The 26,377-nt window shown below is 37.5% G+C and overlaps 2 protein-coding genes across 2 annotated transcripts; one reads left to right on the top strand and one right to left on the bottom strand.

Moving 5' to 3' along the window:
• The first annotated feature begins 742 nt into the window (after window positions 1-742).
• Window positions 743-11,357, top strand: ecd (ecdysoneless homolog (Drosophila)). The gene is given in 15 exon segments (XM_048190823.1): window positions 743-902; window positions 1,027-1,258; window positions 1,340-1,545; window positions 2,146-2,324; window positions 3,824-4,016; window positions 4,603-4,731; window positions 4,937-5,062; window positions 5,187-5,272; window positions 8,049-8,100; window positions 8,103-8,157; window positions 8,839-9,049; window positions 9,145-9,212; window positions 10,541-10,726; window positions 10,729-10,748; window positions 10,833-11,357. Coding segments are annotated over 14 exon segments (1,926 nt in total). The 5' UTR covers window positions 743-902; window positions 1,027-1,053; the 3' UTR covers window positions 11,043-11,357.
• A 451-nt stretch (window positions 11,358-11,808) lies between these two features.
• On the bottom strand, window positions 11,809-25,533 carry si:ch211-248a14.8. The gene is made up of 5 exons (XM_048190833.1): window positions 25,226-25,533; window positions 24,716-24,846; window positions 24,256-24,463; window positions 17,440-17,737; window positions 11,809-13,233 (listed from the first exon to the last, which is right to left on the bottom strand). The coding sequence occupies exons 2-5, from the start codon at window positions 24,745-24,747 to the stop codon at window positions 12,845-12,847; spliced, it is 927 nt and encodes a 308-aa protein (XP_048046790.1). The 5' UTR covers window positions 24,748-24,846; window positions 25,226-25,533; the 3' UTR covers window positions 11,809-12,844.
• Between the last annotated feature and the right edge of the window lie 844 nt (window positions 25,534-26,377).

Genomic DNA, 26,377 nt, shown 5'->3' with positions numbered 1-26,377 from the left:
TTTATGGGTTTTTTTTTTTTTTTCTTTCATTTTTTAAAAATAATTTTTTCTATAAATAGAAATAAGAGGATACCACACCTTTTTAATTTAATTTGTACATACACTATCATTAAAAGATTTGGGATCAGTTTAGGTTTTTTATTATTTATTTTTTATGTTTTTGAAAGAAGGCCTTGCTCACCAAAGCTGCATTTATATGATCAAAAATACAGTAAAAACAGTAATATCGTGAAATCTTATTAATATTTAAAATAACTGTTTTTATATTTTAATATATTTTAAAATAAAATGTATTCCTGTGATGTCAAAGCTGAATTTTCAGCATCATTACTCCAGTCTTCAGTGTCACATGATTTTATTTTATTTTATTGTTTTTTCAGGTTTCTTTGATGAATAGAAAGTTCAAAAGAACATTTACTTGAAATAGAAATCTTTTGTAACATTATAAATTTTCACTGTGACTTTTGATAAATTTAATGCATCCTTGCTGAATAGAAGTATTATACTCATAAAAATCTATTCTTTAGCAGTGTATAATAATTTCAATTAGCATTTTGTTTAAATAATAAATGTTTTAACCCTAGGGATGGATTTTGTCTGGATTTTTAGTTTTTGTTTTAGTGTAATTGTATACTATCGCTAAAATAAGGGAAACATTAAATAAACTAAATTTAAAATCAAATGTATAAATTTACCTTTATTTTGCCAACCGCCATTTATTTAACATCATCATCATCAGAAAGAAGGACCTTTATTTTGAACCGAGGACCTGTATCCTAAACTATGACACGTCCGGGGCGTGTAAGGAAAATCCCGCGAGCTCAGTCCCCAAAACATGTCAAGCTGTCCACATGACCGCCACTCTAACGCGTTTATTGATCAAGCTATAGTGTAACTCACAGGTAATTGCCAGAGTGGTATGTACATGAACAAATATCTTATACTACTGAAACCTTAATGATTTATAGCGTCTGCACGTTTAATCTGGAACCAAATCAGTGATGTGACCTGTGTTGCTCCTCTCAGCTTTTAGGGTATAATAAGAAATGAACAATGGATGTTTTGAGAAGACCTGCCATTCCCGAAGATGCGGTCCAGTATCAGCTGTTCCTGGTTCACCCTGACCCATCAGACGCAGAAGCTAACGAGAGATTCCTTAAGCAGATCCTGCAGAACATCCTCGCTGAGATCGCCCCTCTCCTGGTGCCGTACATCTGGCAACATCAGTCTTTCAATCTAAGATACCACCCCGAGAAAGGTGGGAGTTTATATACATACACACACATATATATGTATATAAAGAGGCGTTTATAAACACTATTTAATTTTCACTCCATAGGGGATGTGCCCGCACACCTGGGTGGTGTTACTGAGTTTGGTGATAATGTGGAGGATGAATGGTTCATCGTTTACCTGCTAAAACACATAACGCACATCTTTAGTGATGTAGCTGTTGTTGTCTGTGATAATGATGGACAGTTTATTCTGATTGAAGCAGCTGAACACCTGCCAAAGTGGCTGGACCCTGACAGCAGTGAGAACAGGGTTAGTATTGGAAATTATATATATGATTTCTGGGCTATGGCATTCTTTGAAGTATATGCAAATGCCACTGATGTGTATTAATATGGTAATGTAGCAATCCGTACAATTTGTTGTATTCCTTTGCACAGCCATTATATGTGAGCATGAGTTGAACTCGAATAACATCCAATATTGCAATAACTTGTTTATTAACAATTTAACTGGAAACAAAAATATTACACTGTTAAAAAAAAAAAAAAAAAAAAGTATCCAATCTTGCATTTCGTAATATGGTCATTGCAGGAAATGCCATCACCATCATTAAGTAATAATTTAGCTTAATTAAGTTTTCAGAATATTATGTTACACTTTATTCACAATTATTAATTCTGCATCTGTATAAAGAAATACACGTCAATACACATTAACATTTGATTCCAGTACTGAAATTACCACAGTTTGGATTAATCAGTGATGGATGGTTATTATCATTTTCAGCAAAAAAATATTATACAAATATCTCTCTCTCTCTTTTAGAGTAAGGCTGTTCTTGTTATCATTGCATGTATAGTCTGTTCCTATTGGCTTATAACATTTTTTGTCTGTCATTGTGTTTGTCAGGTGTTCCTGTACCGGGGAGAGCTGCACATATTACCCAACCGTACACGTTCTGAGGAGGTTGGCTGGCCCAGTGACTCAGTGCCTGCTGTGGGTCAGGCTCTAGAGGTGCTGCACTCACACACTGAGAGCTGTTTAGCCAAACAGCCCATACGCTCCGCTCTGGCCAGGAGGCTGGATGGGTGAGTGTGACGTCATTGTTTAAAGTGTCCCTGTTATGCTTTTTGGACCTTTCATGTAGTGTGTAATATAGCTGTCTGCGAATGTAAAAGGTCTGCAAAGTTTCAAAGATCAAAGTGCACGATAAATGGGGTTATTGTCTCCCAAAAGACAGAACCGATACAGAACTGCTTGAAACGAGTTCTCAGGGATTTCAGTCTCTCTTCCTGCACAAACTTGAGTAGGTTTGAACTAATTTGCATAATGCCAGCCTATGGTCTTCATTGGCTGTCCAGAAACAACGTTTACTTTGATCCACCCTCAAACACTGTAGTTGTAGCTGAGGCCTGGAAGAGTTTGGCTTGTGTTGACATGTCGAGAAGATGCTGTTTTCAGCACTAGGAAGCCATCGTTACTGTTTGTATCCTTAGGAAAACAATGACCAGTGGGCGACATGCATTTAAGCATGTAAATATAGGAAAAATATGACAGTCATTTTGACGTGCCACACTTCCTGCTGCCAGCAGGTGGTGCTTTGACTACAACTGAACATTGCCATGTTGTAATTGCAATTTAACATCTCTAAGGACTTGAGATTGGACTGACCAAATATGATGATGTTAAATCTAATCACAGTGTAAAACATGCCATTTCCTGTTGCCCACAGGTGGCACTATGATTGTAACTGAATATTGTCATGTAGATGTCTTGAGGCCAAGACTCTAATAAAACGTGAAGTTTTGGGCATATCGGACATTGTATACCCAAATTACAACAACTTCCTGTTTCATGGTGAAACATTGAATTTTGTCAGGCTGCCACGGACACGCCCTTAGGCGAAAACTCAAGATCTTTGCAATTTAAAGTCTCAAAGGCCTTTAGATTAGACTGACCAAATATGATGTTGATCTGATTAAAGCTCTAAGACGGTCTGGAAATGGCAAAAACGAGAAAATTCAAAATATCTCACTTCCCATTGGGTTTTCAGATTTTGCACCCAGGGACTCTTTTGTAGGTATTGAGCTGTTAAATGTGTCTACCGATTTTCATACTTGTGAACGTAGTGCGAAGGGCGCTTAATTAAAATTTTGTATGTTGGCGCTATCGAGCCATTTTGCCACACCTAATTCTGAAACCCATATCAGATGTAAATTTTCACCGCTTCTGACGTGTGAGTTTTCAAGCATGTTTAGGCCCTCAAAAATGTGAATCATTTTGGAGAAGAAGAATAATTGACTGAGCAATTCCAATAGGGTCCTCACACCATCGGTGCTCGGGCCCTAATGAGTGTTTCATTACCGATACATGCTGTTTCAGTCACCGTGAGAGAAGAGGTGATACTGCAATGTACATTATTAGAAAATTTAAGTGGTTTTTTTTACTTTGGATGCATGTAAACCTATTATAGGAGACCTTCAAAACAAAATTAGGGACCTTTAAAATAGCATAATTGGGGCACTTTCAAATAAGCTGTTTCTCTAAAGATATTTTTACAAACTCAGTCGTTTGTGTATGTGTGCAGGTATCCAGATAAAATCCAGCAGAATTTCCACCGTGCCCACTGTTACGTGCCTGCGGGCATTGCTGTGGTGTTGTCTAGGAGGCCTGACCTGATAGCCGCGGCGGTGTCTGCTTTCTATCTGCGTGACCCTGTTGACCTCCAGGCCTGCCGAAATTTCCACACCTTTCCTCCTGACACCAGAGTTATGACATCGGTAAGAAGCAGTCTAAATTTTGTTCTGAATTCATCTTTATGGGGAAAGTACTTGCTAAATTCTGTCATATACACTGTTTAAAGGTTTGGGGTTATTTTTTTTTATTTATTTATTTATTTATTTTTAATGGCATTAATACTTTTATTCAGCAATGATGTACAAAAGATTTCTATTTAAAATAAATTCTGCTCTTTGGAACTTTCTATTCATCAAAGAATCTTGAAAAAAAAAAAAAAAGAAATGTCACGGCTTCCACGAAAATATTACTGTTTTCAACATGGACAATGAGAAGAAATGGTTCTTGAGAAGCAAATCAGCATATTAGAATGATTTCTGAAGGATCATGTGACACTTAAGACTGGAGTAATTATGCAGAAAATTCATTTTAAAATATATTAAAATAGAAAATGGTTATTTTAAATTGTAAATAATATTTTACAATATTACTGTATTTTTATCAAACAAATGCAGCACTAGTGAGCATAAGAGACTTCTTTCAAAAAACAGTACTGTACATTTAACTGGTTATATTTTTTGAAAACTCCCCCAGTAACTACAAACCTATTCCCTTCCCCCTTTCCTGTAGGTGAGGTTTACTCGATGCTTGTACGCACAGCTGCAACAGCAGAGTTTTGTTCCAGATCGGCGGAGTGGTTTCACGCTTCCTGTCCGCTCTCATCCCCTGTACAGAGCTCATGAGCTGGGAATGAAACTGGTGAGTGCATGTCATGAGAAATTGTTCTTCAGTCGTGGTCAGAGAAAGCTGACTATTAAAATGCAGATTTTATTTCATAGCGATCGTGTTTCTTGTAAGGAAAATTGTAATTTTCCTTATGCTCAGAAATACGATTTGCCATGTAATACATTTTCTAACTACAGTACATGGTGCTAATGTATTCTACTTTCTCTTCTTGTCTAAGGCCCATGGCTTTGAAATCCTGTGCTCTAAGAGTGGACAGTCTTCATCAGAGCAAGAGACTCCAGTCAGCAGTAACACATTATGGAGAGGCTTTTTAGATAGCCTTAAAAAGAATGGATACTTTAAGGTAGGAAAGAGTTTCTGTGTTGAAAATTCTTGAAGCAGATGATGCAAAGATTCCTTTGCCTGAGATATCCATTTTGTCTGTGTGTGGATATGGTTTTTGCTTATGTCTATTTTTGTGAACCCAGGGTGAACTAGAAGGATCTGCTCGATACAGAGACTTAATGACATCAGCTGAGAATTTTTTCAGACAGTCTGTAACCAGCACTCATCGGTGAGAGTGACTTTTTTATTTATAGTTCACTGTCACAGTTCAAAATCGAGTTAAAGGGGACCCATTATGCAACATTAACTTTTATATGGTGTTTAAAGGGTTAGTTCACCCAAAAATGCAAATTCTGTCATTTATTACTTACCCTCATGCCGTTCCACACCCGTAAGACCTTCGTTAATCTTCAGAACACAAATTAAGATATTTTAGTTGAAATCCGATGCTCTGTGAGGCCTTCATAGGGAGCAATGACATTTCCTCTCTCAAGATCCATAAAGGTACTAAAAACTATTTAAATCAGTTCATGTGAGTACAGTGGTTCAATATTAATATTATAAAGCGACGAGAATATTTTTGGTGTGCCAAAAAAAACAAAATAACGACTTGTATAGTGATGGCCGATTTCAAAACACTGCTTCAGGAAGCATCAGAGCATAAATTAATCAGCTGTTCGGAGCGCCAAAGTCACGTGATTTCAGCCGTTTGGCTGTTTGACACGCGATCCAAATCATGATTCGATACACTGATTCATTGTGCACCGATGCTTCCTGAAGCAGTGTTTTGAAATCGGCCATCACTATACAAGTCGTTATTTTGTTTTGTTTTTGGCGCACCAAAAATATTCTTGTCACTTTTTTAATATTAATATTGAACCACTGTACTCACATGAACTGATTTAAATATGTTTTTAGTACCTTTATGGATCTTGAGAGAGGAAATGTCATTGCTCCTTATGAAGGCCTCACGGAGCCATCGGATTTCAACTAAAATATTTTAATTTGTGTTCCGAAGATTAACGAAGGTCTAATGGGTGTGAACGGCATGAGGGTAAGTAATAAATGACAGAATTTTAATTTTTGGGTGAACTAACCTTTTAAACACAGATGTGTGTCTGCAGTGTGTAAAGTGTAAAGTGGTAAAAATCCTCCCACTCTTTTTTCATAAACAGTCTCTAAATGAGTGGTTCCAGATTTCCCTCTGCTCTTATGTAAGAGAGGAAGAAGCCCCGCTCATGATTGATGATGGTATTTGCCCGATTAGCTAAGCTCCTCCCCTCAGATAGCTGTACACAGTCCGCCATGTTTATCTCCTCGCCAGAGCATTTAACAGCATCATTCAAGTAAGAAATGTATTCTTATTAAAGGCACTAAAGAGGATCTTTTCGTCGACTGAGAAACCAAAGACTTAGTGAGTTTTTGAAATGAGCGCATGCGTAAGAACAACCCCCCTCCTTCACAGCTCATTTCGAGGGAACGCCTCCCAAAACTCGAACACGAGTGTTTACCACCGGCATTCGCTGTGTCCTGTTAGTGGATTCATTATGTCGGACTTGTTACTCCTGTCTCCTGACAAAAACATTGCATGCGGCGCCTGTAGAGTGTGGAAAGTTACCGGAGAGCGCAGCCGCGCACATCTCTCACAAGGAACGTCATGGCAGTGATTGACAAGCCAGAGAGCCAATCCATGCACGTCTCTCACAAGGAACGTAATGGCAGTGATTGACAAGCCAGATTGGCTGATGTTTTTAAGGCCCTACCTCGTGCACAGATGATGTATATTAATATTATTCCTTTCAGTGCACCTAATAAATAGTCTTTTATCAGTTAGCAAACACAGTTTCAAGTAATATTGCAAAAATGTATAAAACAAAACATCCTCTTTAGCACCTTTAAAGCTACTTAATTAAAGTTATTTAATCAAGAGCAGGGAGTTTTTTTCAGTTTTTCTTTTGTTGTTTGGTTCATATTAACAGCAGTACGTACTGTATATTACGCTGCTTTCTCTTTAATAAACAGATCTAATAAATGTGAATTCTTTCCCTGATGTTTACGTTCACAGACATACCCTGTGTTTATGAACTTTGTGTGTTTTAAACATAACCTTGTGCTTTATGTAAGCAATAAGGTACGAGAGGCTGTGCTGTATCGTGAATAAGTCACGGCTCAAGGGCGTTGTTAGGCATGATGCTTTGCGAACCCCTTCAGCCGTGACTTATTCACGATACAGCACTAGCCTCGAGTACCTTATTGCTTTTATAAAACGGTTACCACACAATACAAATATTAAAGCAAAAAAAAAAATGTATCAATGCAACTTTCATTAAGTAAAACCACTAAAAAAGCTTTCCTTCCGCTGGAAAAAATAGTACCTGACCGTGAACAGCAACAGAAGTTACATTATTATGCCTTTAGATGGCAGCAAAGACTGTCTTTATGAGTGAGTCACTCAGTAGCGAAGACTTTAATTTTGAAAATACTGAATTGTTGTAAACACGGAACAAGACGCAACTGTCAGTCACAGGAAAACTCCTTAACTGTTATTTTTTTATTATGAACATAGGACTGACCTGAAGGAAAATGCTGAATTGCTGAATGCTGATTGTGAATAAAACACAGCTATTGACCAATCAGAATCAGGGACAGGAACTAACCATTTTATAATGACAGTTTAAGTGCAATAAGATGTGTAAGAGAAGTCAGTTTAATAATAACAGGTCAGGACGCTCCCCATCTGACTGCCAGCTTTCTGTGAACGCTCAGAAAACCATACAAGTATATCAGTAGTTAAAACTGCTGTGGCTTTAAAACGCATGCAAATAATAAACTTCAATGATGATGAAGAACTGCAATGTCATGTGAGCGTAGCCAGGATAGAGATAATAATCAAAACCTCACAGAAGTTTTGAGTTGTACAGGCTTTTAAATAATATCCAAACTTAAAAAATCAAGTCCAAACTTTTGAATAATATTGTGTATATATCATTTTAATTTTTCTCAAGCCCTGATATTCATAATCCTGGTGATGAGGTGTTGAAAGTCATGGAGGGTGCACCTCCTACAGTTTGGAAGGCCTAAAAAAACAAGAGGCACATCTACCACCAGAGGACAGTATGTACAAATTTTTCTTCTGTTATTTGTTTTCTTGGCCTGCACATATTGACGTCAAATATTGCATTTTGAGCAAAACATAATCTTTTCACTGCTTTTGCTGAAAGTGAATCTACTCTGTGAATTGAGCACAAATATTATTTCTCTCTTGTTTAACTCTTTCCCCTTCAACGTTTTTTAAAAAGGTTGCCAGCCACCACCAGCATTTGATAATTTTCACAAAACTTTCATGAATACCCTCAGAATATTTTGTTGTATGAATATCTGAACATGAATTATATCAAAAGAAAGAAAAGAGCCTCTGCTTCTAAACAAACAAACAAACAAACAAAAAAATCGTTTTATTCTAGCTTCATGCATTTTTTTTAACAACATAATGTGGGTGTTTCATAAAAAAAGCAACATTTAGAACAAAAGGCTGAGAAAATTAATTTTTTCAAAGATTACAACATGGATAAGAAGTGCTTTTACCACTTATTTCTGCTTTTTTCCCACCTGTGTTTTGCTCTGGAGATTTTGTACTCTTTCGGAAGATGTGTAATAGCACCCCCTACCGCATAACAGTGAAAACACGGAAAGCTGGAAAATTTGTTGGAAGCGTTGTCTCATAAATGATGGAAAATTCTGCCAATGGCTGGGAAAGAGTTGATCATGTATTCTCCTCTCAATCAAACCCTGTAGGTGATGCGTGGTTGGACATGTCACCTCAGGAGCTGGAGAGGCTGCTTGAGGAGAAAGGAAGTCGAAGGGTGAGTGATGGCACTCGAAAGATGGCACAGCCTGATGAGGAGGTGCAGGAGGAAGAAGCTGGCTACAGTCTGATAGCTGTAACACAAGGCATGAAGAACTTTATCAATGCCATGTCTTCTCATGAAGGTGCTGAACTACCAAGGTAATGATACTCCATCTGAATAATAGTCAATATTTCAGTTATTATTATACCGCCATGATAATTTATGACATTCTTTTCCCCAAATTGTTTTTCAGATCTTGCTTGGCTGAGCCCTTCAGTTTTGATCCAGATGCAGTAACCAGTGCTCTTGATAGATTGCTAGGTGAGTTTGATTTTCTTTGATATTAAAGGGGAAACTAAATGTTAACTGCATTTTTTTTAAATGTTTCCTGAGGTGCACTTATAATGTTAACTGCATTTTTACATCAAAAAATTGTCATAATTTAGAAATAAATGTCCATTTTCTAGTATCCCTCAGATTTGAACGCTCTGGGTTGAAGGGGTGTGTCTGCTGTGAGACTTCATTAACACCCACTGCTATGATTGGCTAACATCTTTGCATATGAAAGTATTACATACACTCTCTCAAAATCTTTTACTATGTTTTTTACTATTACAGCTGTCGAGATTAACTACTCGTGAAAACTGTTGATTATAGCATTATATTTAGCTCTGCTCCTCTTGCAAGGTGGCAGTGATGAGCATTATAGCTGATCACAGACATGACTGTTCAGCGCATGAATGCAGTAATCACGTCAATCCTACTCGATTTCTGCACTCTCACGAATGCTTTCAACATCATGCAACGTAGGTAGAGTCCATAGTGTAGATAACGGTAGTTTAAGCAAGAGTCAAGAATTCAGTCGCTGATAAACTCGTGCTGTTTGATTGACAGCTCCAGCGATTATAAAGGAAGCATTCTTTAATCGCTTTCTCTATACAATTTAACCACAATTTAAATAACAGATTATTTTCATGCTATTACTTTATTTACTGACGCATAAACAGCAATAAACAATTTTGAGACAAAGTCAGATGTCTGACTGTAGGCATTAGAATTAACACGGTTACTTACATGTTGTGGCATTGCTGTCGGGTCAATAAGCACTATATAAAATTAGCAGTACCATGTCTTTATTTGAAAAAATATTATTCCCACACAGACTTACCAGATTACTGAGTGCACTGTAGGTTACAGTGTTTACTTTCTTTTTATTCATATTTTCAATTTCTTTGTGAAAAATACTATAATAGTTACAAAATCAAGAAGTTGCCATCTAAAGTATAAATGTTTTAGATTTTTTTTTTCCCATGTTAATTTTCAAATGATGTATTTAGTAAATATTATGTAAAATAAATATTAATTTCAGCGTTTGTTATGAATGTGTTTTTACTATCTATAAATTAAATGGTGTAATATCATATATATCGGCTTTTTACCGGCCATCAGCCTCCCTTCTTTCTGAAGCATCAGCTATCAAAAAATCTATATTGGTCGACTTCTAATCTTTATATCTTTTATATTTTAAATTGGTTTCCATAAAGCCTGTTTTTCTTTAACTGAACTCTTTGCCATTTATTTAGAATTTTATTGATTTTATTATCTAAACTACAGAAAAGCACAAATAATTTGTACTTCCTGTTTTACAGGAACTAAGGATGATGAGTTAGACTCGGACGACTTTGATGATGAAGATGATGATGAAGACGATGATGATGAGAATGAAGAAGTGCAGAATGGTGGCTCTCAGGAGCAGGCAGGTTCAGAGGCACTGGGGAATCTGAAGAAGTACATGGAAGAAATGGACCAGGAACTGCAAAGCACAAATATTGGCAAAGTTTTACACAGAACAATGGAGTAAGTATCCATAGATGTTATTTATCCTTTTCCCATAACGTTGTAAAAGCTTTTGATTATTTTTATTTTTCTGCTTCCTTATAGGCCAGTAATAAAGCAGATGCATCTAAAAGCTCATCGGCAACCTCGGGCTCAGAGCTTGTTGAGGAAGAAATCCAGCCGCTTGATGTGGATCTCAACCTGGTTACAAATTTACTCGAATCTCTCGCTTCTCAGGCGGGCCTTGCTGGGCCTGCGTCTAACCTACTGCAGAGTCTAGGCATCCACATCCCACCTGACGCAGATCAGTCCTGATAAGCCAAACTGAAGTGGAAGAATCTACTCAGAGATTTATCACACAATAATCACGCACTCGGCGTTCCTTCACCTAGTGCACTTCAGCTGTTGCTCTATCAGCTGGCTATATTTGACTTTATGGCGTTCTGTTCCACACCCAGTGCTGAATTGTGAATTATTACATCCAAACATTGAGGTTTTCTTCAACACAGACCACTTCCATAAAAATTGAATGGGAATTTCTTCCTGCACAAAGTCTGAGAAGTTGTTTTATCATGTTCTCAATTAAAAATGTATTTGTCTATCTTTTTCAATAAAGATAGTATTTTCTGAGATGTTTCTTTAATTACGAGTACTGCCATTTTGTTTGAGATGAATAAAATAGATTATGCGCTACAACAGAAAATACCAGTTACAGCTACAGCTCAGCTATCTGTCATGACAAAATGAAGGGGAATGTTTCACAGGGCTTATCTACACTGACATTACTGATAAACTAAACAAATTGCATGCTTGTGTAACATTAACCAAGTCTATACAGATAAATCAATCATACCTGATTAGAAGCAAAGCCACACAGCTCTGATGGTGAACTTTTTTAACCTCTTGTTTCTCACTTGGAAAGACTTTGGCCTATGCTGGTAACAATAGTAACGAGTAGTAGATATTTGGGGATCTATATCTATACATTATGTACTGCTTTCATCATTAAGAAAATGCACAGGAAATGTAACACATTAGATTTACAGAAAAATGACAAGAAAGAATCTGAAACACTTGGGAATTTGGTTTAGGTATGAGAAAACCTCAATATGTTTTATTTGCTCCATACTTTAACAATAATACTGTAGTTTGTACTGTAAATTAGGAGCTAAATAAATACATGAGTCACAGGTTTTCTATTTAAATAATATATTACTATTATATGTTGCTCTGTTGCAAATGTGTAAGATTAAGCGCTTACTGTAGTATAACGTACTTGGGTGAATCTCACAAAGCATGTCAAGAACACGCTTAGATCATTTTTCACCTATAAAATATAATATAGAATACAAAATTATACTTTGCATAAAAAATCTAGCTTATTTTTAGAACCATTAAGGCTCAGTTAAGCACATTCTCCATTCTCATTACCGTAATACATTCAGATATTTTACTTTTAGTACAGTAATGAAAATCTTCGCCTTTGACTTTTTAAAAACTAAAATAAAAACACAAAATAAAGGCATAAATTAAAGCCAGTACAACAAATACAACAATTTTTGCATTACTGTAATGATAATGATGATTTTTCATGATGTAGTCATGAAACTATTATAAATATTACATTACAATGCGATAAACCCTAAAGGTCCTAAAAAGGCTTAATTTTCTTTATGCAAAATATAATTTCTTATTTTCATTCTCAGAGCTTCCAGCTGACACATAGAAAATAATGGGTAATTCTAACTCAGAATAATAGTCTGTACAAAAGAGCTGGTTTGAGATGTCTGAGAAACCTGTTTTTTATCTTTACAATTGAATTCCAGAACTTAAGTATTAGTTCCTTCATGAAAACACCTCATTTGTAGGTTGAAATGAGTGTCGTAGTTTCAGCGCAAGCAAAGAAAAGAAGTTGCACATAAGTGCTTGCTGGTAGCATAACCATACTATTTGATTAATTAATTATAATTATCTTTACACAAGGTTGTCACACCTATAAATTAAGTTTTAATACTGTTATAATCAATCATGTATTTGATTGATCAGGTATTTAATTAGCTATTCTACACAAACATTTGCTCCTCAGAATGATCTACACTCTGATTGGTCCGTATATTCTATAGCAGACTGAACAAGGGCAGTATGAGCCCTCTGGTCGCATGCAGCACGGCTGCTGGGAGAGCAGATAAATACAGCGCTGTAGCATCCACAAAAAGAAGCTGCACAGCACTGAGCAGCAACATCCCGAGCATGTATCCCAGAAACAGCAGACTGTGCCAGTTGCCATTACTCAGTGCCTTTGGGCCGTCAGGGTGCAAAACACACAGGAACCCTAATAAGAGGGTACGTGTCACTGTCAGAGTGTAGTAAAGGTCAAAGGTTGAGGTATTGCTTCGCTCCGTTTGGGCGACTTTAGCTAGCCAGGCAAGAGACATGCTGTGGAGGACCAAGCTGAGAGGAGAGTAGACATACTCCAGTGGCTCCATCGCATGCAGTCCTTCACACGCTGGAAAGAGAAAAATGCGATTAAAAATGGAATGAATGTTTTTACAATTGCTAGGGCCCATTTCTCAATACTTGCGTCACTTTTTCAAAACTCTTCAAACAATGATTTGCTCTTATCAGATCGTGGTTGTATCTCTCTATTAGTATTACTGGATTTTAGTGCTGCATTCGACACTATTGACCACAACATTCTTTTAAATGTTAAATGATATTTTATTAACAAAGTTCGGGAGGAGCAGGTTCAGATAATTAACCTAATTAGCATGAGTGGAGAGCATTCAGGGGGGAGTACTCTGGGTTCGGGCCAAAATTCCGAGCTCGGAGCCCTCCCCCCGGACAACATGCCAAATATGCATAACTTTTACTCTATTTGTATATGTACATGTGAACTCATAAAATAGACTCGAAAATTAGGTGGAATTAAGTGGAATTGCATTGACATGGTTCAAATCAAACTTATCTGACCGTTATCAGTTTGCAGTAGTAAATGAAGTTCAATCTGGAGTACCGCAAGGCTCAGTACTAGGACCATTGCTTTTTACTCTGTACATGCTACCCTTGGGAGATATCATTAGGAAGCATGCCGTTAGTTTTCACTGTTACGCTGATGATACTCTGCTCTATATTTCTTACTCCCCGACGAAACTTACCAAAATTAATGGAATGCATAGCTGATATAAAAAAATTGGATGACCAGTAATTTACTACTACTAAATTCAGAAAAAAAACAGATATTCTAATTATTGGACCAAAAACTTCTGCACGTAATAACCTAGAATACTTGATGGCTGCTCTGTTAAGTCTTTGTCAGCAGTTAGGAACCTGGGTGTGCTCTTTGATACCAATCTCTCATTTGAAAGCCACATTTCTAGCATTTGTAAAACCGCATTCTTCCATCTTAAAAATATATCTAAACTATGCTCTCAATGACTAATGCGGAACAGTTAGTTCATGCGTTCATGACCTCAAGGCTCGATTACTGTAATGCTCTACTGGGTGGTTGCCCTGCTCACTTGATAAATGAACTACAGCTGGTCCAAAACGCAGCAGCTAGAGTTCTTAATAGAACCAGGAAGTATGACCAAATTAGCCCGGTTCTGTCAACACTGCATTGGCTCCCTGTTAAACATCTTGTAGATTTTAAAATCTTGCTAATTACTTATAAAGCACTAAATGGTTTAGCTCCCCAGTACCTGAGCGAGCATTATAGTCCTTCACGTCTTTTGCGATCTCAGAATTCTGGCCAGTTGATAATACCTAGAATATCAAAATCAACCACAGGTAGTAGATCATTTTCCTTTTTACCACCTAAACTTTGGAACAGTCTTCCTAGCATTGTTCGGGAAGCAGACACACTCTGTCAGTTTAAATCTAGACTAAAAACAGATCTCTTTAACCAGGCATACACATAACACATTGGCAATTTATGTTTTCACATCCATTAAAGGATTGTTAGGCTGCATAAATTAAGTCACCCGGAACCGGGAACACTTCCTATAACCCCAGGTGAAAAAAAAAGTACACTTCTATAATGTACTTAAAGTGCTCTATTTTCGCGTGCTAATTTTGTACTTAAATATACTAAAAATTCTTCTTTAGTACTTCTTAAGATAATCTTAAGAACATTTAAGTGTACTCAACTGTGCTATTTTGAGACACCACCACCTTCTTTCAGAAGAAGAATGGCATCTACGCTAATATTAGTCTCTCTGTTTATCCCAAGTTTTATCGTATTAGCCTTATTAGTGCTCAGAGTTGATCACAATTTTTGGGCTTCTGCTTGTCCACTCTCCTTTTGAGGATTGACTACAGGTTCTCTTTGGGATTAAGATCCGGGGAGTTGCCTGGCCACAGATCCAAAATTTCAGTGTAATGATCTCCGAGCCACTTTATTATTACTCTTGCCTTGTGACATGGTGCTCCATCATGCTGGAAAATACATGGATCATAACTAAATTGCTGGTGGGTCGCTGGGAGAAGTTGCTCTTGTAGGAGGTTTTGATACCATTCTTTATTCCTGGCTGTGTTTTTGGGCATAATTGCGAGAAACCCACTCCCTTGGATGAAAAGCACCCCTACACATGGATGGTTTCAGGATGCTTCACTGTTGGCACGACACAGGACTCATGGTAGCATTCACCTTTTCCTTCTGCAGACAATCGATTTTCCAGATGTTCCAAACAGTCAGAAGAGGGTTTCAGCAGAGAAAATAACTTTGCACCAGTCTTCTGTTGTCCAATCCTTATACTTCCTGTAGAGTTTCAGTCTGTCCTTGATGTTTTTCTTGGAGACAAGTGGTTTCTTTGCTGCCCTTCTTGATACCAGGCCATTGTCCAATAGTCTTAGGTTCTTTCAGGTGCAATTTTCTTTGCAGCAATTTCCTTGCATTTGAGGCCAAGCGATGATGGCTGCACATCTTCCTTTGGAGGTAACAAGCACAATGATTGGAAGCGCTTCTTCTCTCTTTTTATAGCAATCAGTCTGCTCTTATAATTCAATAAGAATGATAGAGTGATTTTCACCTGACTATTGCTTGTTCACACTTCCCCATGTGCTGATGATAAGATTAGTGAAACGATGTTAGCTGGTCATTTTGTGCCAGGGCCAAAAGACAGTAAAATTAGTTGTTGTTTTTTTTTTTGTGATAAAGTTTTTGTTTTGGCCAATGAAGCTATCTGCAATTATTTAAAATGCGTCTGATTACTCAATAAACTAGAAACAATGTGAATCAACACCACAACAATTAAACAGCAAAAATTTGTGCAACACAAAATTTGTCACTGCCAAATCTTTTGGCCATGACTGTATCATTGCTTTGGCACAAAATACATTCAATGACAACTTCTTTCAAATTGCATGAATTATTTTCTCACTCAGACACAAGCACCACCAAAACTCTATGTACCTACAAAACAGTTTGCAAAACTTAATAAGATAGCGATTTGCTACATTTCTACAGTAATACCATATTAAAATATTTTCTAAATCTAAAAAACGAACAATTAGGTGTTAAGGTGTTAAGGCCCATTCACACCAAGGATGATAGCTATAATGATAAAGATATTGTTTTAAAAATCGTTCCAAATGTAAAAGAATAGCAGAGTCCACATCACAACTATAATGATAACGACACAGACCTAAATTTACCACCCAATTTACCAGCCATAAATAAATTTTACCAGCCATGAAGCTATTTGCAAAAACAGGCAGTTAGAAACTACTATAAACACAGCTAAAACAATTAAAAATTGACAAATAAACAGTCAGTAATAAAATAAGAACAAATAATCAAATTATAAGCAACAGCAAAAATAAATGCGACAGAACTAAGATACAAATTGAATAAACAGTGCTTTTCAGATAGATTTTTCAGGTAGGTCTAGCTAGTAGTATTAGGATGCTGTCAATTTAAGGCCTAATGCATGGATCCAATATACCGATACTATACGGCTTTCTGGGCGTGCACGCTTCGGATCCCACACAGAGCGCGAGTAATGAATTGAGCTCCCTTTTGCATCTTCTTGTGCTTGAATATTTAAATTGGCAAGGCTTAAACTTTCATTACAATGCAGCACTGGCCCGTCGACTTACCCGAGCTTCATTCACGTTTATTGACTTCATGTTCACACAACTTTGCATTGTTAGAATTCATAGAAAGTTTACTGGTCAACTGGCGATTGACACTCTTTCATATACTCGTCAACGCCGATTTTTACTCGCATTTAGCGCTTGGCGAGTGTTAATTTTAGGCCTTGGGCACAGAGGAATGATATTGTTGGAACTACTTTCTCAACATTTTTTTCCACCTGATGAATGAAACAAACATTGACAGCCAATCAGAATCTAACGGATTTGAAAGAATTCAAGCATTTAAAAGGGCAGATGACATAACTGCAGCGCATTCTAATAAATAGAACGTTATCTTACGTTGGTGTGGATGCTAATATAGTTTCCATTATAGTTACTGTATCCTCTATATTATCATTCTTGGAGTAAATGAGTCTTTATTCTTTCCAATATACAAAAGGGGGCATGGACCATGTAACATATATTGTGTTTTGGATTTTTTAAAAAAATGACTGCTGTGCCAAGCTGAAAGTTGGTTTGGAGAGTTGTGTGAAGAGTTTTGAAAAAAAAAAAGAGTACTGAGAAATGTGTCCTAGTGAAATGTCTGTTTTCTCTTAGCAGATTTTTGAAGCCATCATACCTGTGATGCTGACAGAGGCGAAGGTGAGAACTGTTAGAAGGCTCAAGACATGGATGGAGCCTGGCATATTCAGTGCAAACAGGTGACCCAAGCTCACACTGACCATTGGGAGAAAGCGGGCAATTAGGGGGTACAGGCCAGAGTGGGAACAAGCTTCAGCCCATACGGCTAGAACACACTGGACGCTCCCGCAAACTGCCGGCACAAACAAACGCTCAGCCAGCCTCAGTGAAAAAGGTTTCAGGTGGATCAGACCCACACCATGCAAAGCTAGCAGTGCCAGGAGAATCAGAAATACCTGGAGGGAACAAAGCAGAATTAAAAGGAAGTTCAATGCAGCTAAAAACAGCACATCAGAGATTAAACCATGATACACAGTGCCATAAATGCCCGGAGAGTCATATATTGCAAACTTTTCATTGTGTACCTTAAAAAAACCAAAAGCAATTTTAGAGGAAATGATAAACATAACAGATGACAATGTTACATGGAAAGCAGTAACAGCTGCTGTATCAAACTATTTTAAAGAACATTTCAAAATTTTTTATAATTATTATTATAAATTATTATTATTCACGTTCGACGTTACATCGATACTGACGTAATGGGGTCTCGCTTGGGAGCCCAATCACCTCCAAGGGTACAAAACGAGCCAATGGGAATTGGCCAGTGAGATTTACATGCCGGACCACACCCCCGGCATCCGGGTATAAATAGGACCGGCCTACTCGCTTCCATTCATACTTTTGCTTCGGAGCGGTTGTACAGTGATCGCTCTTCCAATTCACCTCTACTAAGAGTAAATTTCTGAGCAAATAACAGCAATTTTAATTGCTATCAGGAGAACACTCCGAAAACAGCAATTTTAATTGCTATTTTGCTTGCAGCTCGTCGAGGGATCTCTCTGCAGGTGTGATGGCGCATTCCAGCGGTGTTTGCATCCAGCTTGCTGTTTACACAGGGCAGCATTCACCCATGGGCGCTTCATTTCCCTAAAAGAGCAAGCACGGCAGCGAGCAACTTTTTAAAAATGCCTCTCTGTCTGTGCATTCCTGGATGCGGTTGTTTCCTGGACCACACGCAGAGCTTCAGAAGCTCTGTGCAGCTCTGTGCAGCTCTTTGTTTGCTTTGGAGGTCAGCAGAAGGGGAAGGCTGTCTCCAAACAGAGGTTGGCCCACTGGATAGTGGATGCCATCGCCTTGGTGTACCTCCCAAGGCAAGCCGTGCCCCCTCGGTTGAGAGTTCACTCCACTCGGGGTGAAGCTTCCTCCTGGGCGTTGGCGCACGGCGCCTCTGTGGCAGACATCTGTAGAGCTGCAGGCCGGGTGACACCAAACACATTTGTGAGGTTTTATAATCTCAGAGTGGACCCTGTGTCCACCCGTGTGCTGTCTACACGTAGATAGCCACGGGTGTTCACTTGCTTGTGCCATTTCCTTCAGACGAGGGAATGCGAGCACTTTTCCTGCTCCTCAGTTCAGTTCCCCACATGGTGAACCCTGTGGAGTTCCTCCTGCATCCTGCGAAAACCAGATGTGGCGGAGGCATCCGGCACCAGGTCCAGTACTCATGTGCATGCCCGGTTGGTCAGCTCTTGTACTGGGCTAGATGCCCACATGATGTGATTCCCCTCTGGTAATCCCATATGTGTCTGTCCACGGTACAGTTTCCCTGGCGGTAAACCCGTGTCTTTTCCTGGGTGGCTCTGCTCTGCCCTGTCTCTGTGCGCTAGAGTTCCTCCCTGGAGGTAGGACCTACATCAGAGATCTTCCATATGCGTTACTGCCCCTCGGGTAAGTCCATATGTGTCTTCCACACGTCACCTCCCTTCGGGCAGGGTGTGGCCTCATAGCTTTCCCCTCCCTTGGACTGGGAACGCTTTCCTGGCATTTTGGTCATGGCTGTAAAACATGGGAATTGAGTCCTGAAGCACTCTTCCCCAGGGGTAAGGAACAGTAGCTTTGACCATCCCCTGAATAATGCCCTGTCCGCTCCATCCCACTGGTATGGATGACTTCTTGGGCTTACTCCGGGCGCTGGAAGGTTACGACTCTGTGGTAGCACTTGCATTGGGCACGCTACGGCTTGCCAGCATCTGCTTCCCTAACACTTGTAACATGGCTCAGTTGCTATGGCGTTTTCCATTGGACCCCATTACATCAGTTTGACTTGACTGACTGAATGGGAATGTCTAGGTTACTATTGTAACCCCCGTTCCCTGAAGGAGGGAATGGAGACGTTACGTCCCCCTGCCATAGCCCTGAGTCACCGCTGAATGGTGCCCTGGCTCGGCTCCTCAGCAAAATATGAATGCAAGTGAGTAGGCCGGTCCTATTTATACCCGGATGCTGGGGGTGTGGTCCGGCATGTAAATCTCACTGGTCAATTCCCATTGGCTCATTTTGTACCCTTGGAGGTGATTGGGCTCCCAAGTGATACCCCATTACATCAGTATCGACTGTCTCCTTCAGGGAAAGGGGGATACAATAGTAACCTAGACGTTTTATGACCACATTTAATACACTGAATATTTGTTGTGGTTTAATTTTTTTTTTTTATTCATTTTACACACCACAAGACTAAAAATTGTGAATTTATAAGAACTTTGACCAGTTACAGCACAAAAATCTACACTTTACTTTAGATATACGCTCTAAAAAATGCTGGGTTAAAAACAACCCAAGTTGGGTTAAAAATAGACAAACCCAGCAATAGGGTTGTTTTGACCCAGTGGTTGGTTTAAATGTTTGACCAACCTGCTGGGCAGTTCTATTTAACTCAACTATTGTTTAAAAATTACTATATGGCTTGCTTAAAATGAACCCAAAATAGGTTGGAAATTAAAAATCAGACACATAATTACTAGAGGCAACAGTAATATTCAAAATGTGAACATTTATGAATGAGCTACTTAATAAATGCCTATTATTAAATTATTATTATTTAATTATTATTTAATTATTATTAATTAAACATATTAATAAATGTTAATTTCCAACCTAAGTGAGCAATATAGTAATATTTCAACAACGGTTGAGATAAATAAAACTACCCAGCAGGTTGGGCAAACATTTCACCCAACTGCTGGGTCAAAACAACCCAATTGCTGGGTTTGTCCATTTTTAACCCATCATTTTTTAGTGGGGTCCAAAGGTCTGTCATTACAACTGGGATTCAAAATCTAAATTTAAACCTGAAAATAAACGTGGTTTTAATATTTTTTTAAATAACAAAACAAAGAAACGTAAAATGAATATGAACCATTTCGAATTCTGCACTATTTCTAGCTCACTAATCAAATAATTTGTTACATCGATCATGTGACTCTTTGCACAGATGGTCAGAAGCTCAAGATGTTCGATCTCAAATCATGCAGGAGAACATGATCGTCAGGTTTGTAACACTCTTGTGTGCTGCATCTGAAATTGCATACTTCCCTATTATATGGTAGTCAAAAACAGTATGTAAAGAAAGTAGCATGTTCAAATTTATAGTATTCATAAAACAGTAGGCGAAAAGAACTCGGATGACTTTACTTACTCATTCCTGTGAGGAAATGATAAACATAACAGATGATAATGTTACATGGAAAGCAGTAAAAGCTGCTGTATAAAACTATTTTGAAGAACATTTTAACATTTAAATGGACACTAATGGACACTATACTATCCCATGATAGTATAGTTGGGATATCCCATGATAGACTTATAAAATTAATGCAATAATCAAATTTTTTTTACTGATTCTAACCTTGTGTCTCCATCATCACAAGTGCGTAACCTTGGTGTTTTTTTTTTATTCGCAATTGTCATTCAATGCCCATATAAAAATGGTCTCAAAATCTGCTTTTTCCATCTCAGAAATACAGCCAGACTACGACCTTCTCTACCTCTGCCTGATGCGGCTTATCCATGCCTTTATTATGTTGAGGCTAGATTATTGTAATTCTGGTCTCCCTGACAAGTATATCAAGAAGTTGCAGTATATTCAAAACTCTGCAGCACGTGTACTGACCTACACAACTGCTCGCCAGCATATTTCCCTGGTTCTTTATGAACTCCATTGGCTTCCAGTACAGGCACATATTCATTTTAAAATCTTGATTTAAACATATTTGTGCTCAGAATTATTGGCAGCCTTGGTAAATATGATCAATGATGACTGTAAAAATAAATCTGCAAAAATCTAACCTTTCATTGAAGGAAAAGAATTGAAAGTGGGGGGAAATTCACATTATGAAATAAATGTTTTTCTCCAAAACATGTTGCCCACAATTATTGGCACCCTTTTATTCAATACTTTTTGAATCTACTCCTTCATATTCCCAGCTTCATGTTGGTGCTTCTTCTCTTCTTCTGAAGCTTCATTTTGTGCTCAGTGACACATTTTTGTGTCAGTTTTGATGTTTGTTTTGGATCATTGTTCTGATGGACGATTCAACCAAGGCTCATTATAGGATTTCTAGCAGAAGCGGTCAGGTTTTTCATTTTTTATTAGTTGGTATTTGATAGAATCCATGATACTATGTATCTGAACAAGATGTCCAGGACCTCCAACAGAAAAATAGGCCCACGACATTTCCAACAGTATATTTAACCGTCTGCATGGGGTACGTATTATCCCTGTGTGCACCAAACCCATCTGGTGGGTTTGCTGCCAAAAAGCTCTTTTTTTTTTGTTTCATCTGACCATAGAAGCCGGTCCCGTTTGAAGTTCCAGTCATGTCTGACAACTGAATATGCTGGAGATTCTCGACGAGAGCAGAGGATTTTTCTTGAAACCCTCCCGAACAACTTGTGGGGATGTAGGTGCTGTTTGATAATTTTTTTTTAGGCTTTCTAAGACTCAAGACTCAACTAATCTCTGCAATTCTCCAGCTGTGATCCTTGGAGAGTCTTTGGCCACTCAAACTCTCCTCCTCAACGTGCATTAGGACGATATACACACGCGTCCTCTTCCAGGCAGATTTGTAACATCTTTAGTTGATTGGAACTTCTCAATCATTGCCCTGATAGTGGAAATGGGGATTTTTTGCTTTAGCTATTTTCTTACAGCCACTTTCTATTTTGTGAAGCTCAGCAATCTTTTGCTGCACATCAGTACTATATTCTTTGGTTTTACCCATTGTGATGAATGATTACAGAAATGTGGCCTTTGTGTTCCCTCATGTTAATACTCCTGTGGAACAGGAAGTCATGGCTGGACAATTTCATGTTCATGATCACCTTGGTTTGCTAAAAAATGTAAATATGAAATTGAATATACTTCAGAGATATTTTACTCATTAAAAATTACTGGGTTGCCAAGAAATTCTCCAACACTGGACTGGTTTAAGAAGTCTTTAAAGACTAATTTTTTTAAAGATGCTTACTGTTTTTGACTCTATTATTTTATTATTGTACTTTCGCAATTGCTGTTTTATTTCTGTCTGTTTTTATTGTATTTTGTCTTTATTTTCTATGAGGCACTTTGGGTTATGAGAAAAGCGCATTATAAATAAAATGCATCATCATCATCATCATGAGGCCACGGGAGAGGAGTTGGAAATGGCTATGAAGTGATGCTGATAAGTCACATGATAATGACAGCATGACATATGCAGTAAGTTCGGATTACATTCAAATTACATACAATCAGTCTATATAGAACATACTTTTTCCTTGGCCGCAAAGTAATTACCTATTCAAAAGAAGTACCTACTCAAGAGAGTATGTGATTTTGAACACAGCCATGGAGTTCATGTAAAAGAGGGACAAACCAAATGCTAAGACATTCTGATTTTAAAGCTGCTGTAGGTAACTTTTGTAAACAATTTTTTTTTACATATTTGTTAAACCTGACATTATGTCCTGACAGTAGAATATGAGACAGATAATCTGTGAAAAAATCAAGCTCCTCTGGCTCCTCCCAGTGGTCCTATTGCCATTTGCAGAAATACACCGCTCCCGGTAAGAAACAACCAATCAGAGCCAGGAGGAGTGTCTTAGCAGTGTCAATCAATCAAGCTCGCGTGCGCGCTGATCTCACCCCTCCCATACACAGCATTTTTTTAAATTCAGTGTTTCACTCAAAGTGTGATGCTGATTTAATTTGTTACAAAAAGAATACTACATTATAAAAATGCAAAAATGCAAGCATTTTCACTAGTAGTCTCAGACTCTGAACCCACTGTAGATACAAATTTATAACCTAAAATCTTCTATTTGTCAATTGCGGACATCCCGTCTGCATCTTAAATATATAGCCAGCCATAATATGTATACACACAAACACTAAAAGGACTCCACCAGTTTATAGCACTATTCCAATGATCACATGAAACACACCTAATGATTCATCTGAGAGCTGCCCAGTCTTGTGCTTTACACCCTACAGATAATAAATGTGCACATTCAGATATATTCTTAACATTGATGATGATACTTTATTTAAATACATTTCTCATGACTTTAAATAGTGATGGTCCATTTAACAATAGTTGTTGTTTTTTTAAATTATTTTAGAGCTTCCCTTTAATTTTCATTGTGTAAAACAGCAGCTTAGACATAATGCAAAATATCTTAGTGAGTAAATAAATTTTTAGTATCCTTTTAAGCTTTGCATAAAAATTTCCTCTATTCAATTCACTCAGGTTCTTCAAAACTGGCCTTTCTGCAGAACTTTCTGCACTGACCCCAAATGAATGACTAGAAAGCCTGCAAAATCATCTGATCTCAACTTACGTAAGGCAACTTTAAAATATGCATGCTCAAGATCATATAACAGATGTAGAAATAAAGATGAACTGATAAAGATGTAGCTGTGTGAGCAAAGTACCTGTATAAATGCAAGTGGCACCGCATAAGGATAGTGATACTGGGGAATGAAGATCCTGCTTACAAAACTGTGTAGATTATCCGCCAGAGCGTACACAATCACAGCCACCAGGGCAGCGATGCACAGCAGGAGTGGCACCAGGGGTTTACACACCTCATACACACAAGCTCTGAGAGCATGCGGCGTATGCATCTGCCACCATGCCGAACTGAAAAACACATGAACAGACAGTAAAATTAATATGGTTTAATATTTTACTTGCACTTAATAATATCACATTTTGATGAAGTAATTTAATAGTATAATCTCACAAGCATTAATGATAAGAGATGTTACTTTATGGCCAGTATTAATGCATTTATGTATTTATGCAGCACATTAAGATGCAAGTATTCACACTCACAAATTCTAACCGAACTTTGTGCTCATTAAAGGCTTTTAGTCACAAATAAATTCTCACCATCTGGACACCAGATTTTGCCAGGGGTCCATACTGGTGGTCCACCCACCCCGGGACCGGTGGAGTGGAATACGGTTTTTGATTTTGACCCCTTTACAGCATCAGGGGTTGGAGGATGGACGTAAAACTACCTGTTCACAAACACAAGACAAGTCACCCAAAAAATTAATAAATACAAATAAATAATAATAATATATATATATATATATATATATATATATATATATATATATATATATATGTATAAACATACTAAAGAATTATCACTGTCACTATTAGAAACAAAAGTCATGTCATGTTTTGTCCTGTAATATATCATATTAATTTAACTTTTTTTTTTTATTGCAACCCCTTTTTATTATGCAATCTACATACTGTACGTAAAATACATAAATTAATTTAAAATGAATAAAATATAATAAAATGAAAATAAATTATCTAAACAAAAAATAATAATTAAAAATAAAATAAATTATACAGAAAAGATTATTCACATATAGACCTACTCACATTGCTTAATGAGAATTTGTTAATCCGTTATATATTTCCAAATCGATGGACTGAAACCTGTTTAGTCTCTGTCACGAACCGAGCAGGAGTGGACTTTGAGCTGTTGTCAATCTGAGAGTTAAAAATACGAACAAATATAAAAAAAAAAAAACTTCCCTCAATGAGAGCTTTTCATTCCACCGTTTGACTTGGGCCGTTAAAATCAGTGTTTTTTATGCTGGATGTCCTTCTTCCCGTTGGCCACCTCTCCTTTGACTCTATTAATGACTATACCTGAGACAGACTCAGGGCAGGGTAGAGGACACGCGGAGTTAATGATTGAACACGTCACCTCGCAGCGTGAACGAGCATCGGGTAGCTCGGTAAATAAGTAGCTTTATGACGCCGGCGCAGTGATGTTGTTGTGTGGTAGGTAGGCCTACACTTGGCACAAATAATTAACCCAGCAGGTGACTAACAATTTATGCGTTTTATGCGTAGTAAAATTCGTTATGTAGTGAGAATATATTAAATAGTGAAAATACATATGAAATGCTCTGGAACCTCATAGTTTGATATTTTTACTCATGCTGTTATTTACTTAAGGCGATTGCCTAATTTCTTTATTGGACATATATGGTTATAAATATAAAACAAACAGAATAAGGGAACATTTGTCTTCCAAACTTTTTTATCTAATGCCATATTAAAATCCCCCCCAACTGCAAACATGTAGCCTAATGTCAAAGCATAATTACACAAAGTACAAATATATAAGCATATGCCATTTTGAATGTTAGCTACATGAAAGTAATAATATTAATGTAATAGTAAAGTAATAGGTAAAGGTAAAGATAGTAGGTAAAGTAATTGAGCAAACCTTATTTCTAAACAGGTTTCAATCCATCCCAGTAAAAAGTGGTAACATGTGCAATCAATAATTAAAATAAATTATTAAAATGTGCAAACCAGCTTTAACTTAAGGTTGGGCAAAAAAAATTAAAAATTTAAGAACTGGTTCTTAAATGGTTCTGGTTCAGTTTGAGTTGGAATTTGAATTGGAATGACAGGAAATAAATTCAACACAGTCACATGTGTTGTTCTACACTGTAAAAAATTACCGTGATTTTAACAGTAAAAGACTGTAAAAATGCTGCGGTGAAAAACTGTTAA

The sequence above is a fragment of the Megalobrama amblycephala genome, linkage group LG5 (genome assembly GCF_018812025.1).
Source record: "Megalobrama amblycephala isolate DHTTF-2021 linkage group LG5, ASM1881202v1, whole genome shotgun sequence".
Lineage (NCBI taxonomy): Eukaryota > Metazoa > Chordata > Actinopteri > Cypriniformes > Xenocyprididae > Megalobrama > Megalobrama amblycephala.
This window is presented reverse-complemented; position numbering and strand designations above follow the sequence as displayed.

Coding starts and splice junctions, on each gene's coding strand:
- si:ch211-248a14.8 (XM_048190833.1), bottom strand. CDS start 24,747: ATGGACCCCTGGCAAAATCTGGTGTCCAGATG. Junction 17,738..24,255: donor TGCCACTTGCATTTATACAG/GTACTTTGCTCA, acceptor TGTTCCCTCCAG/GTATTTCTGATTCTCCTGGC. Junction 13,234..17,439: donor CGCCTCTGTCAGCATCACAG/GTATGATGGCTT, acceptor TTCTCTTTCCAG/CGTGTGAAGGACTGCATGCG.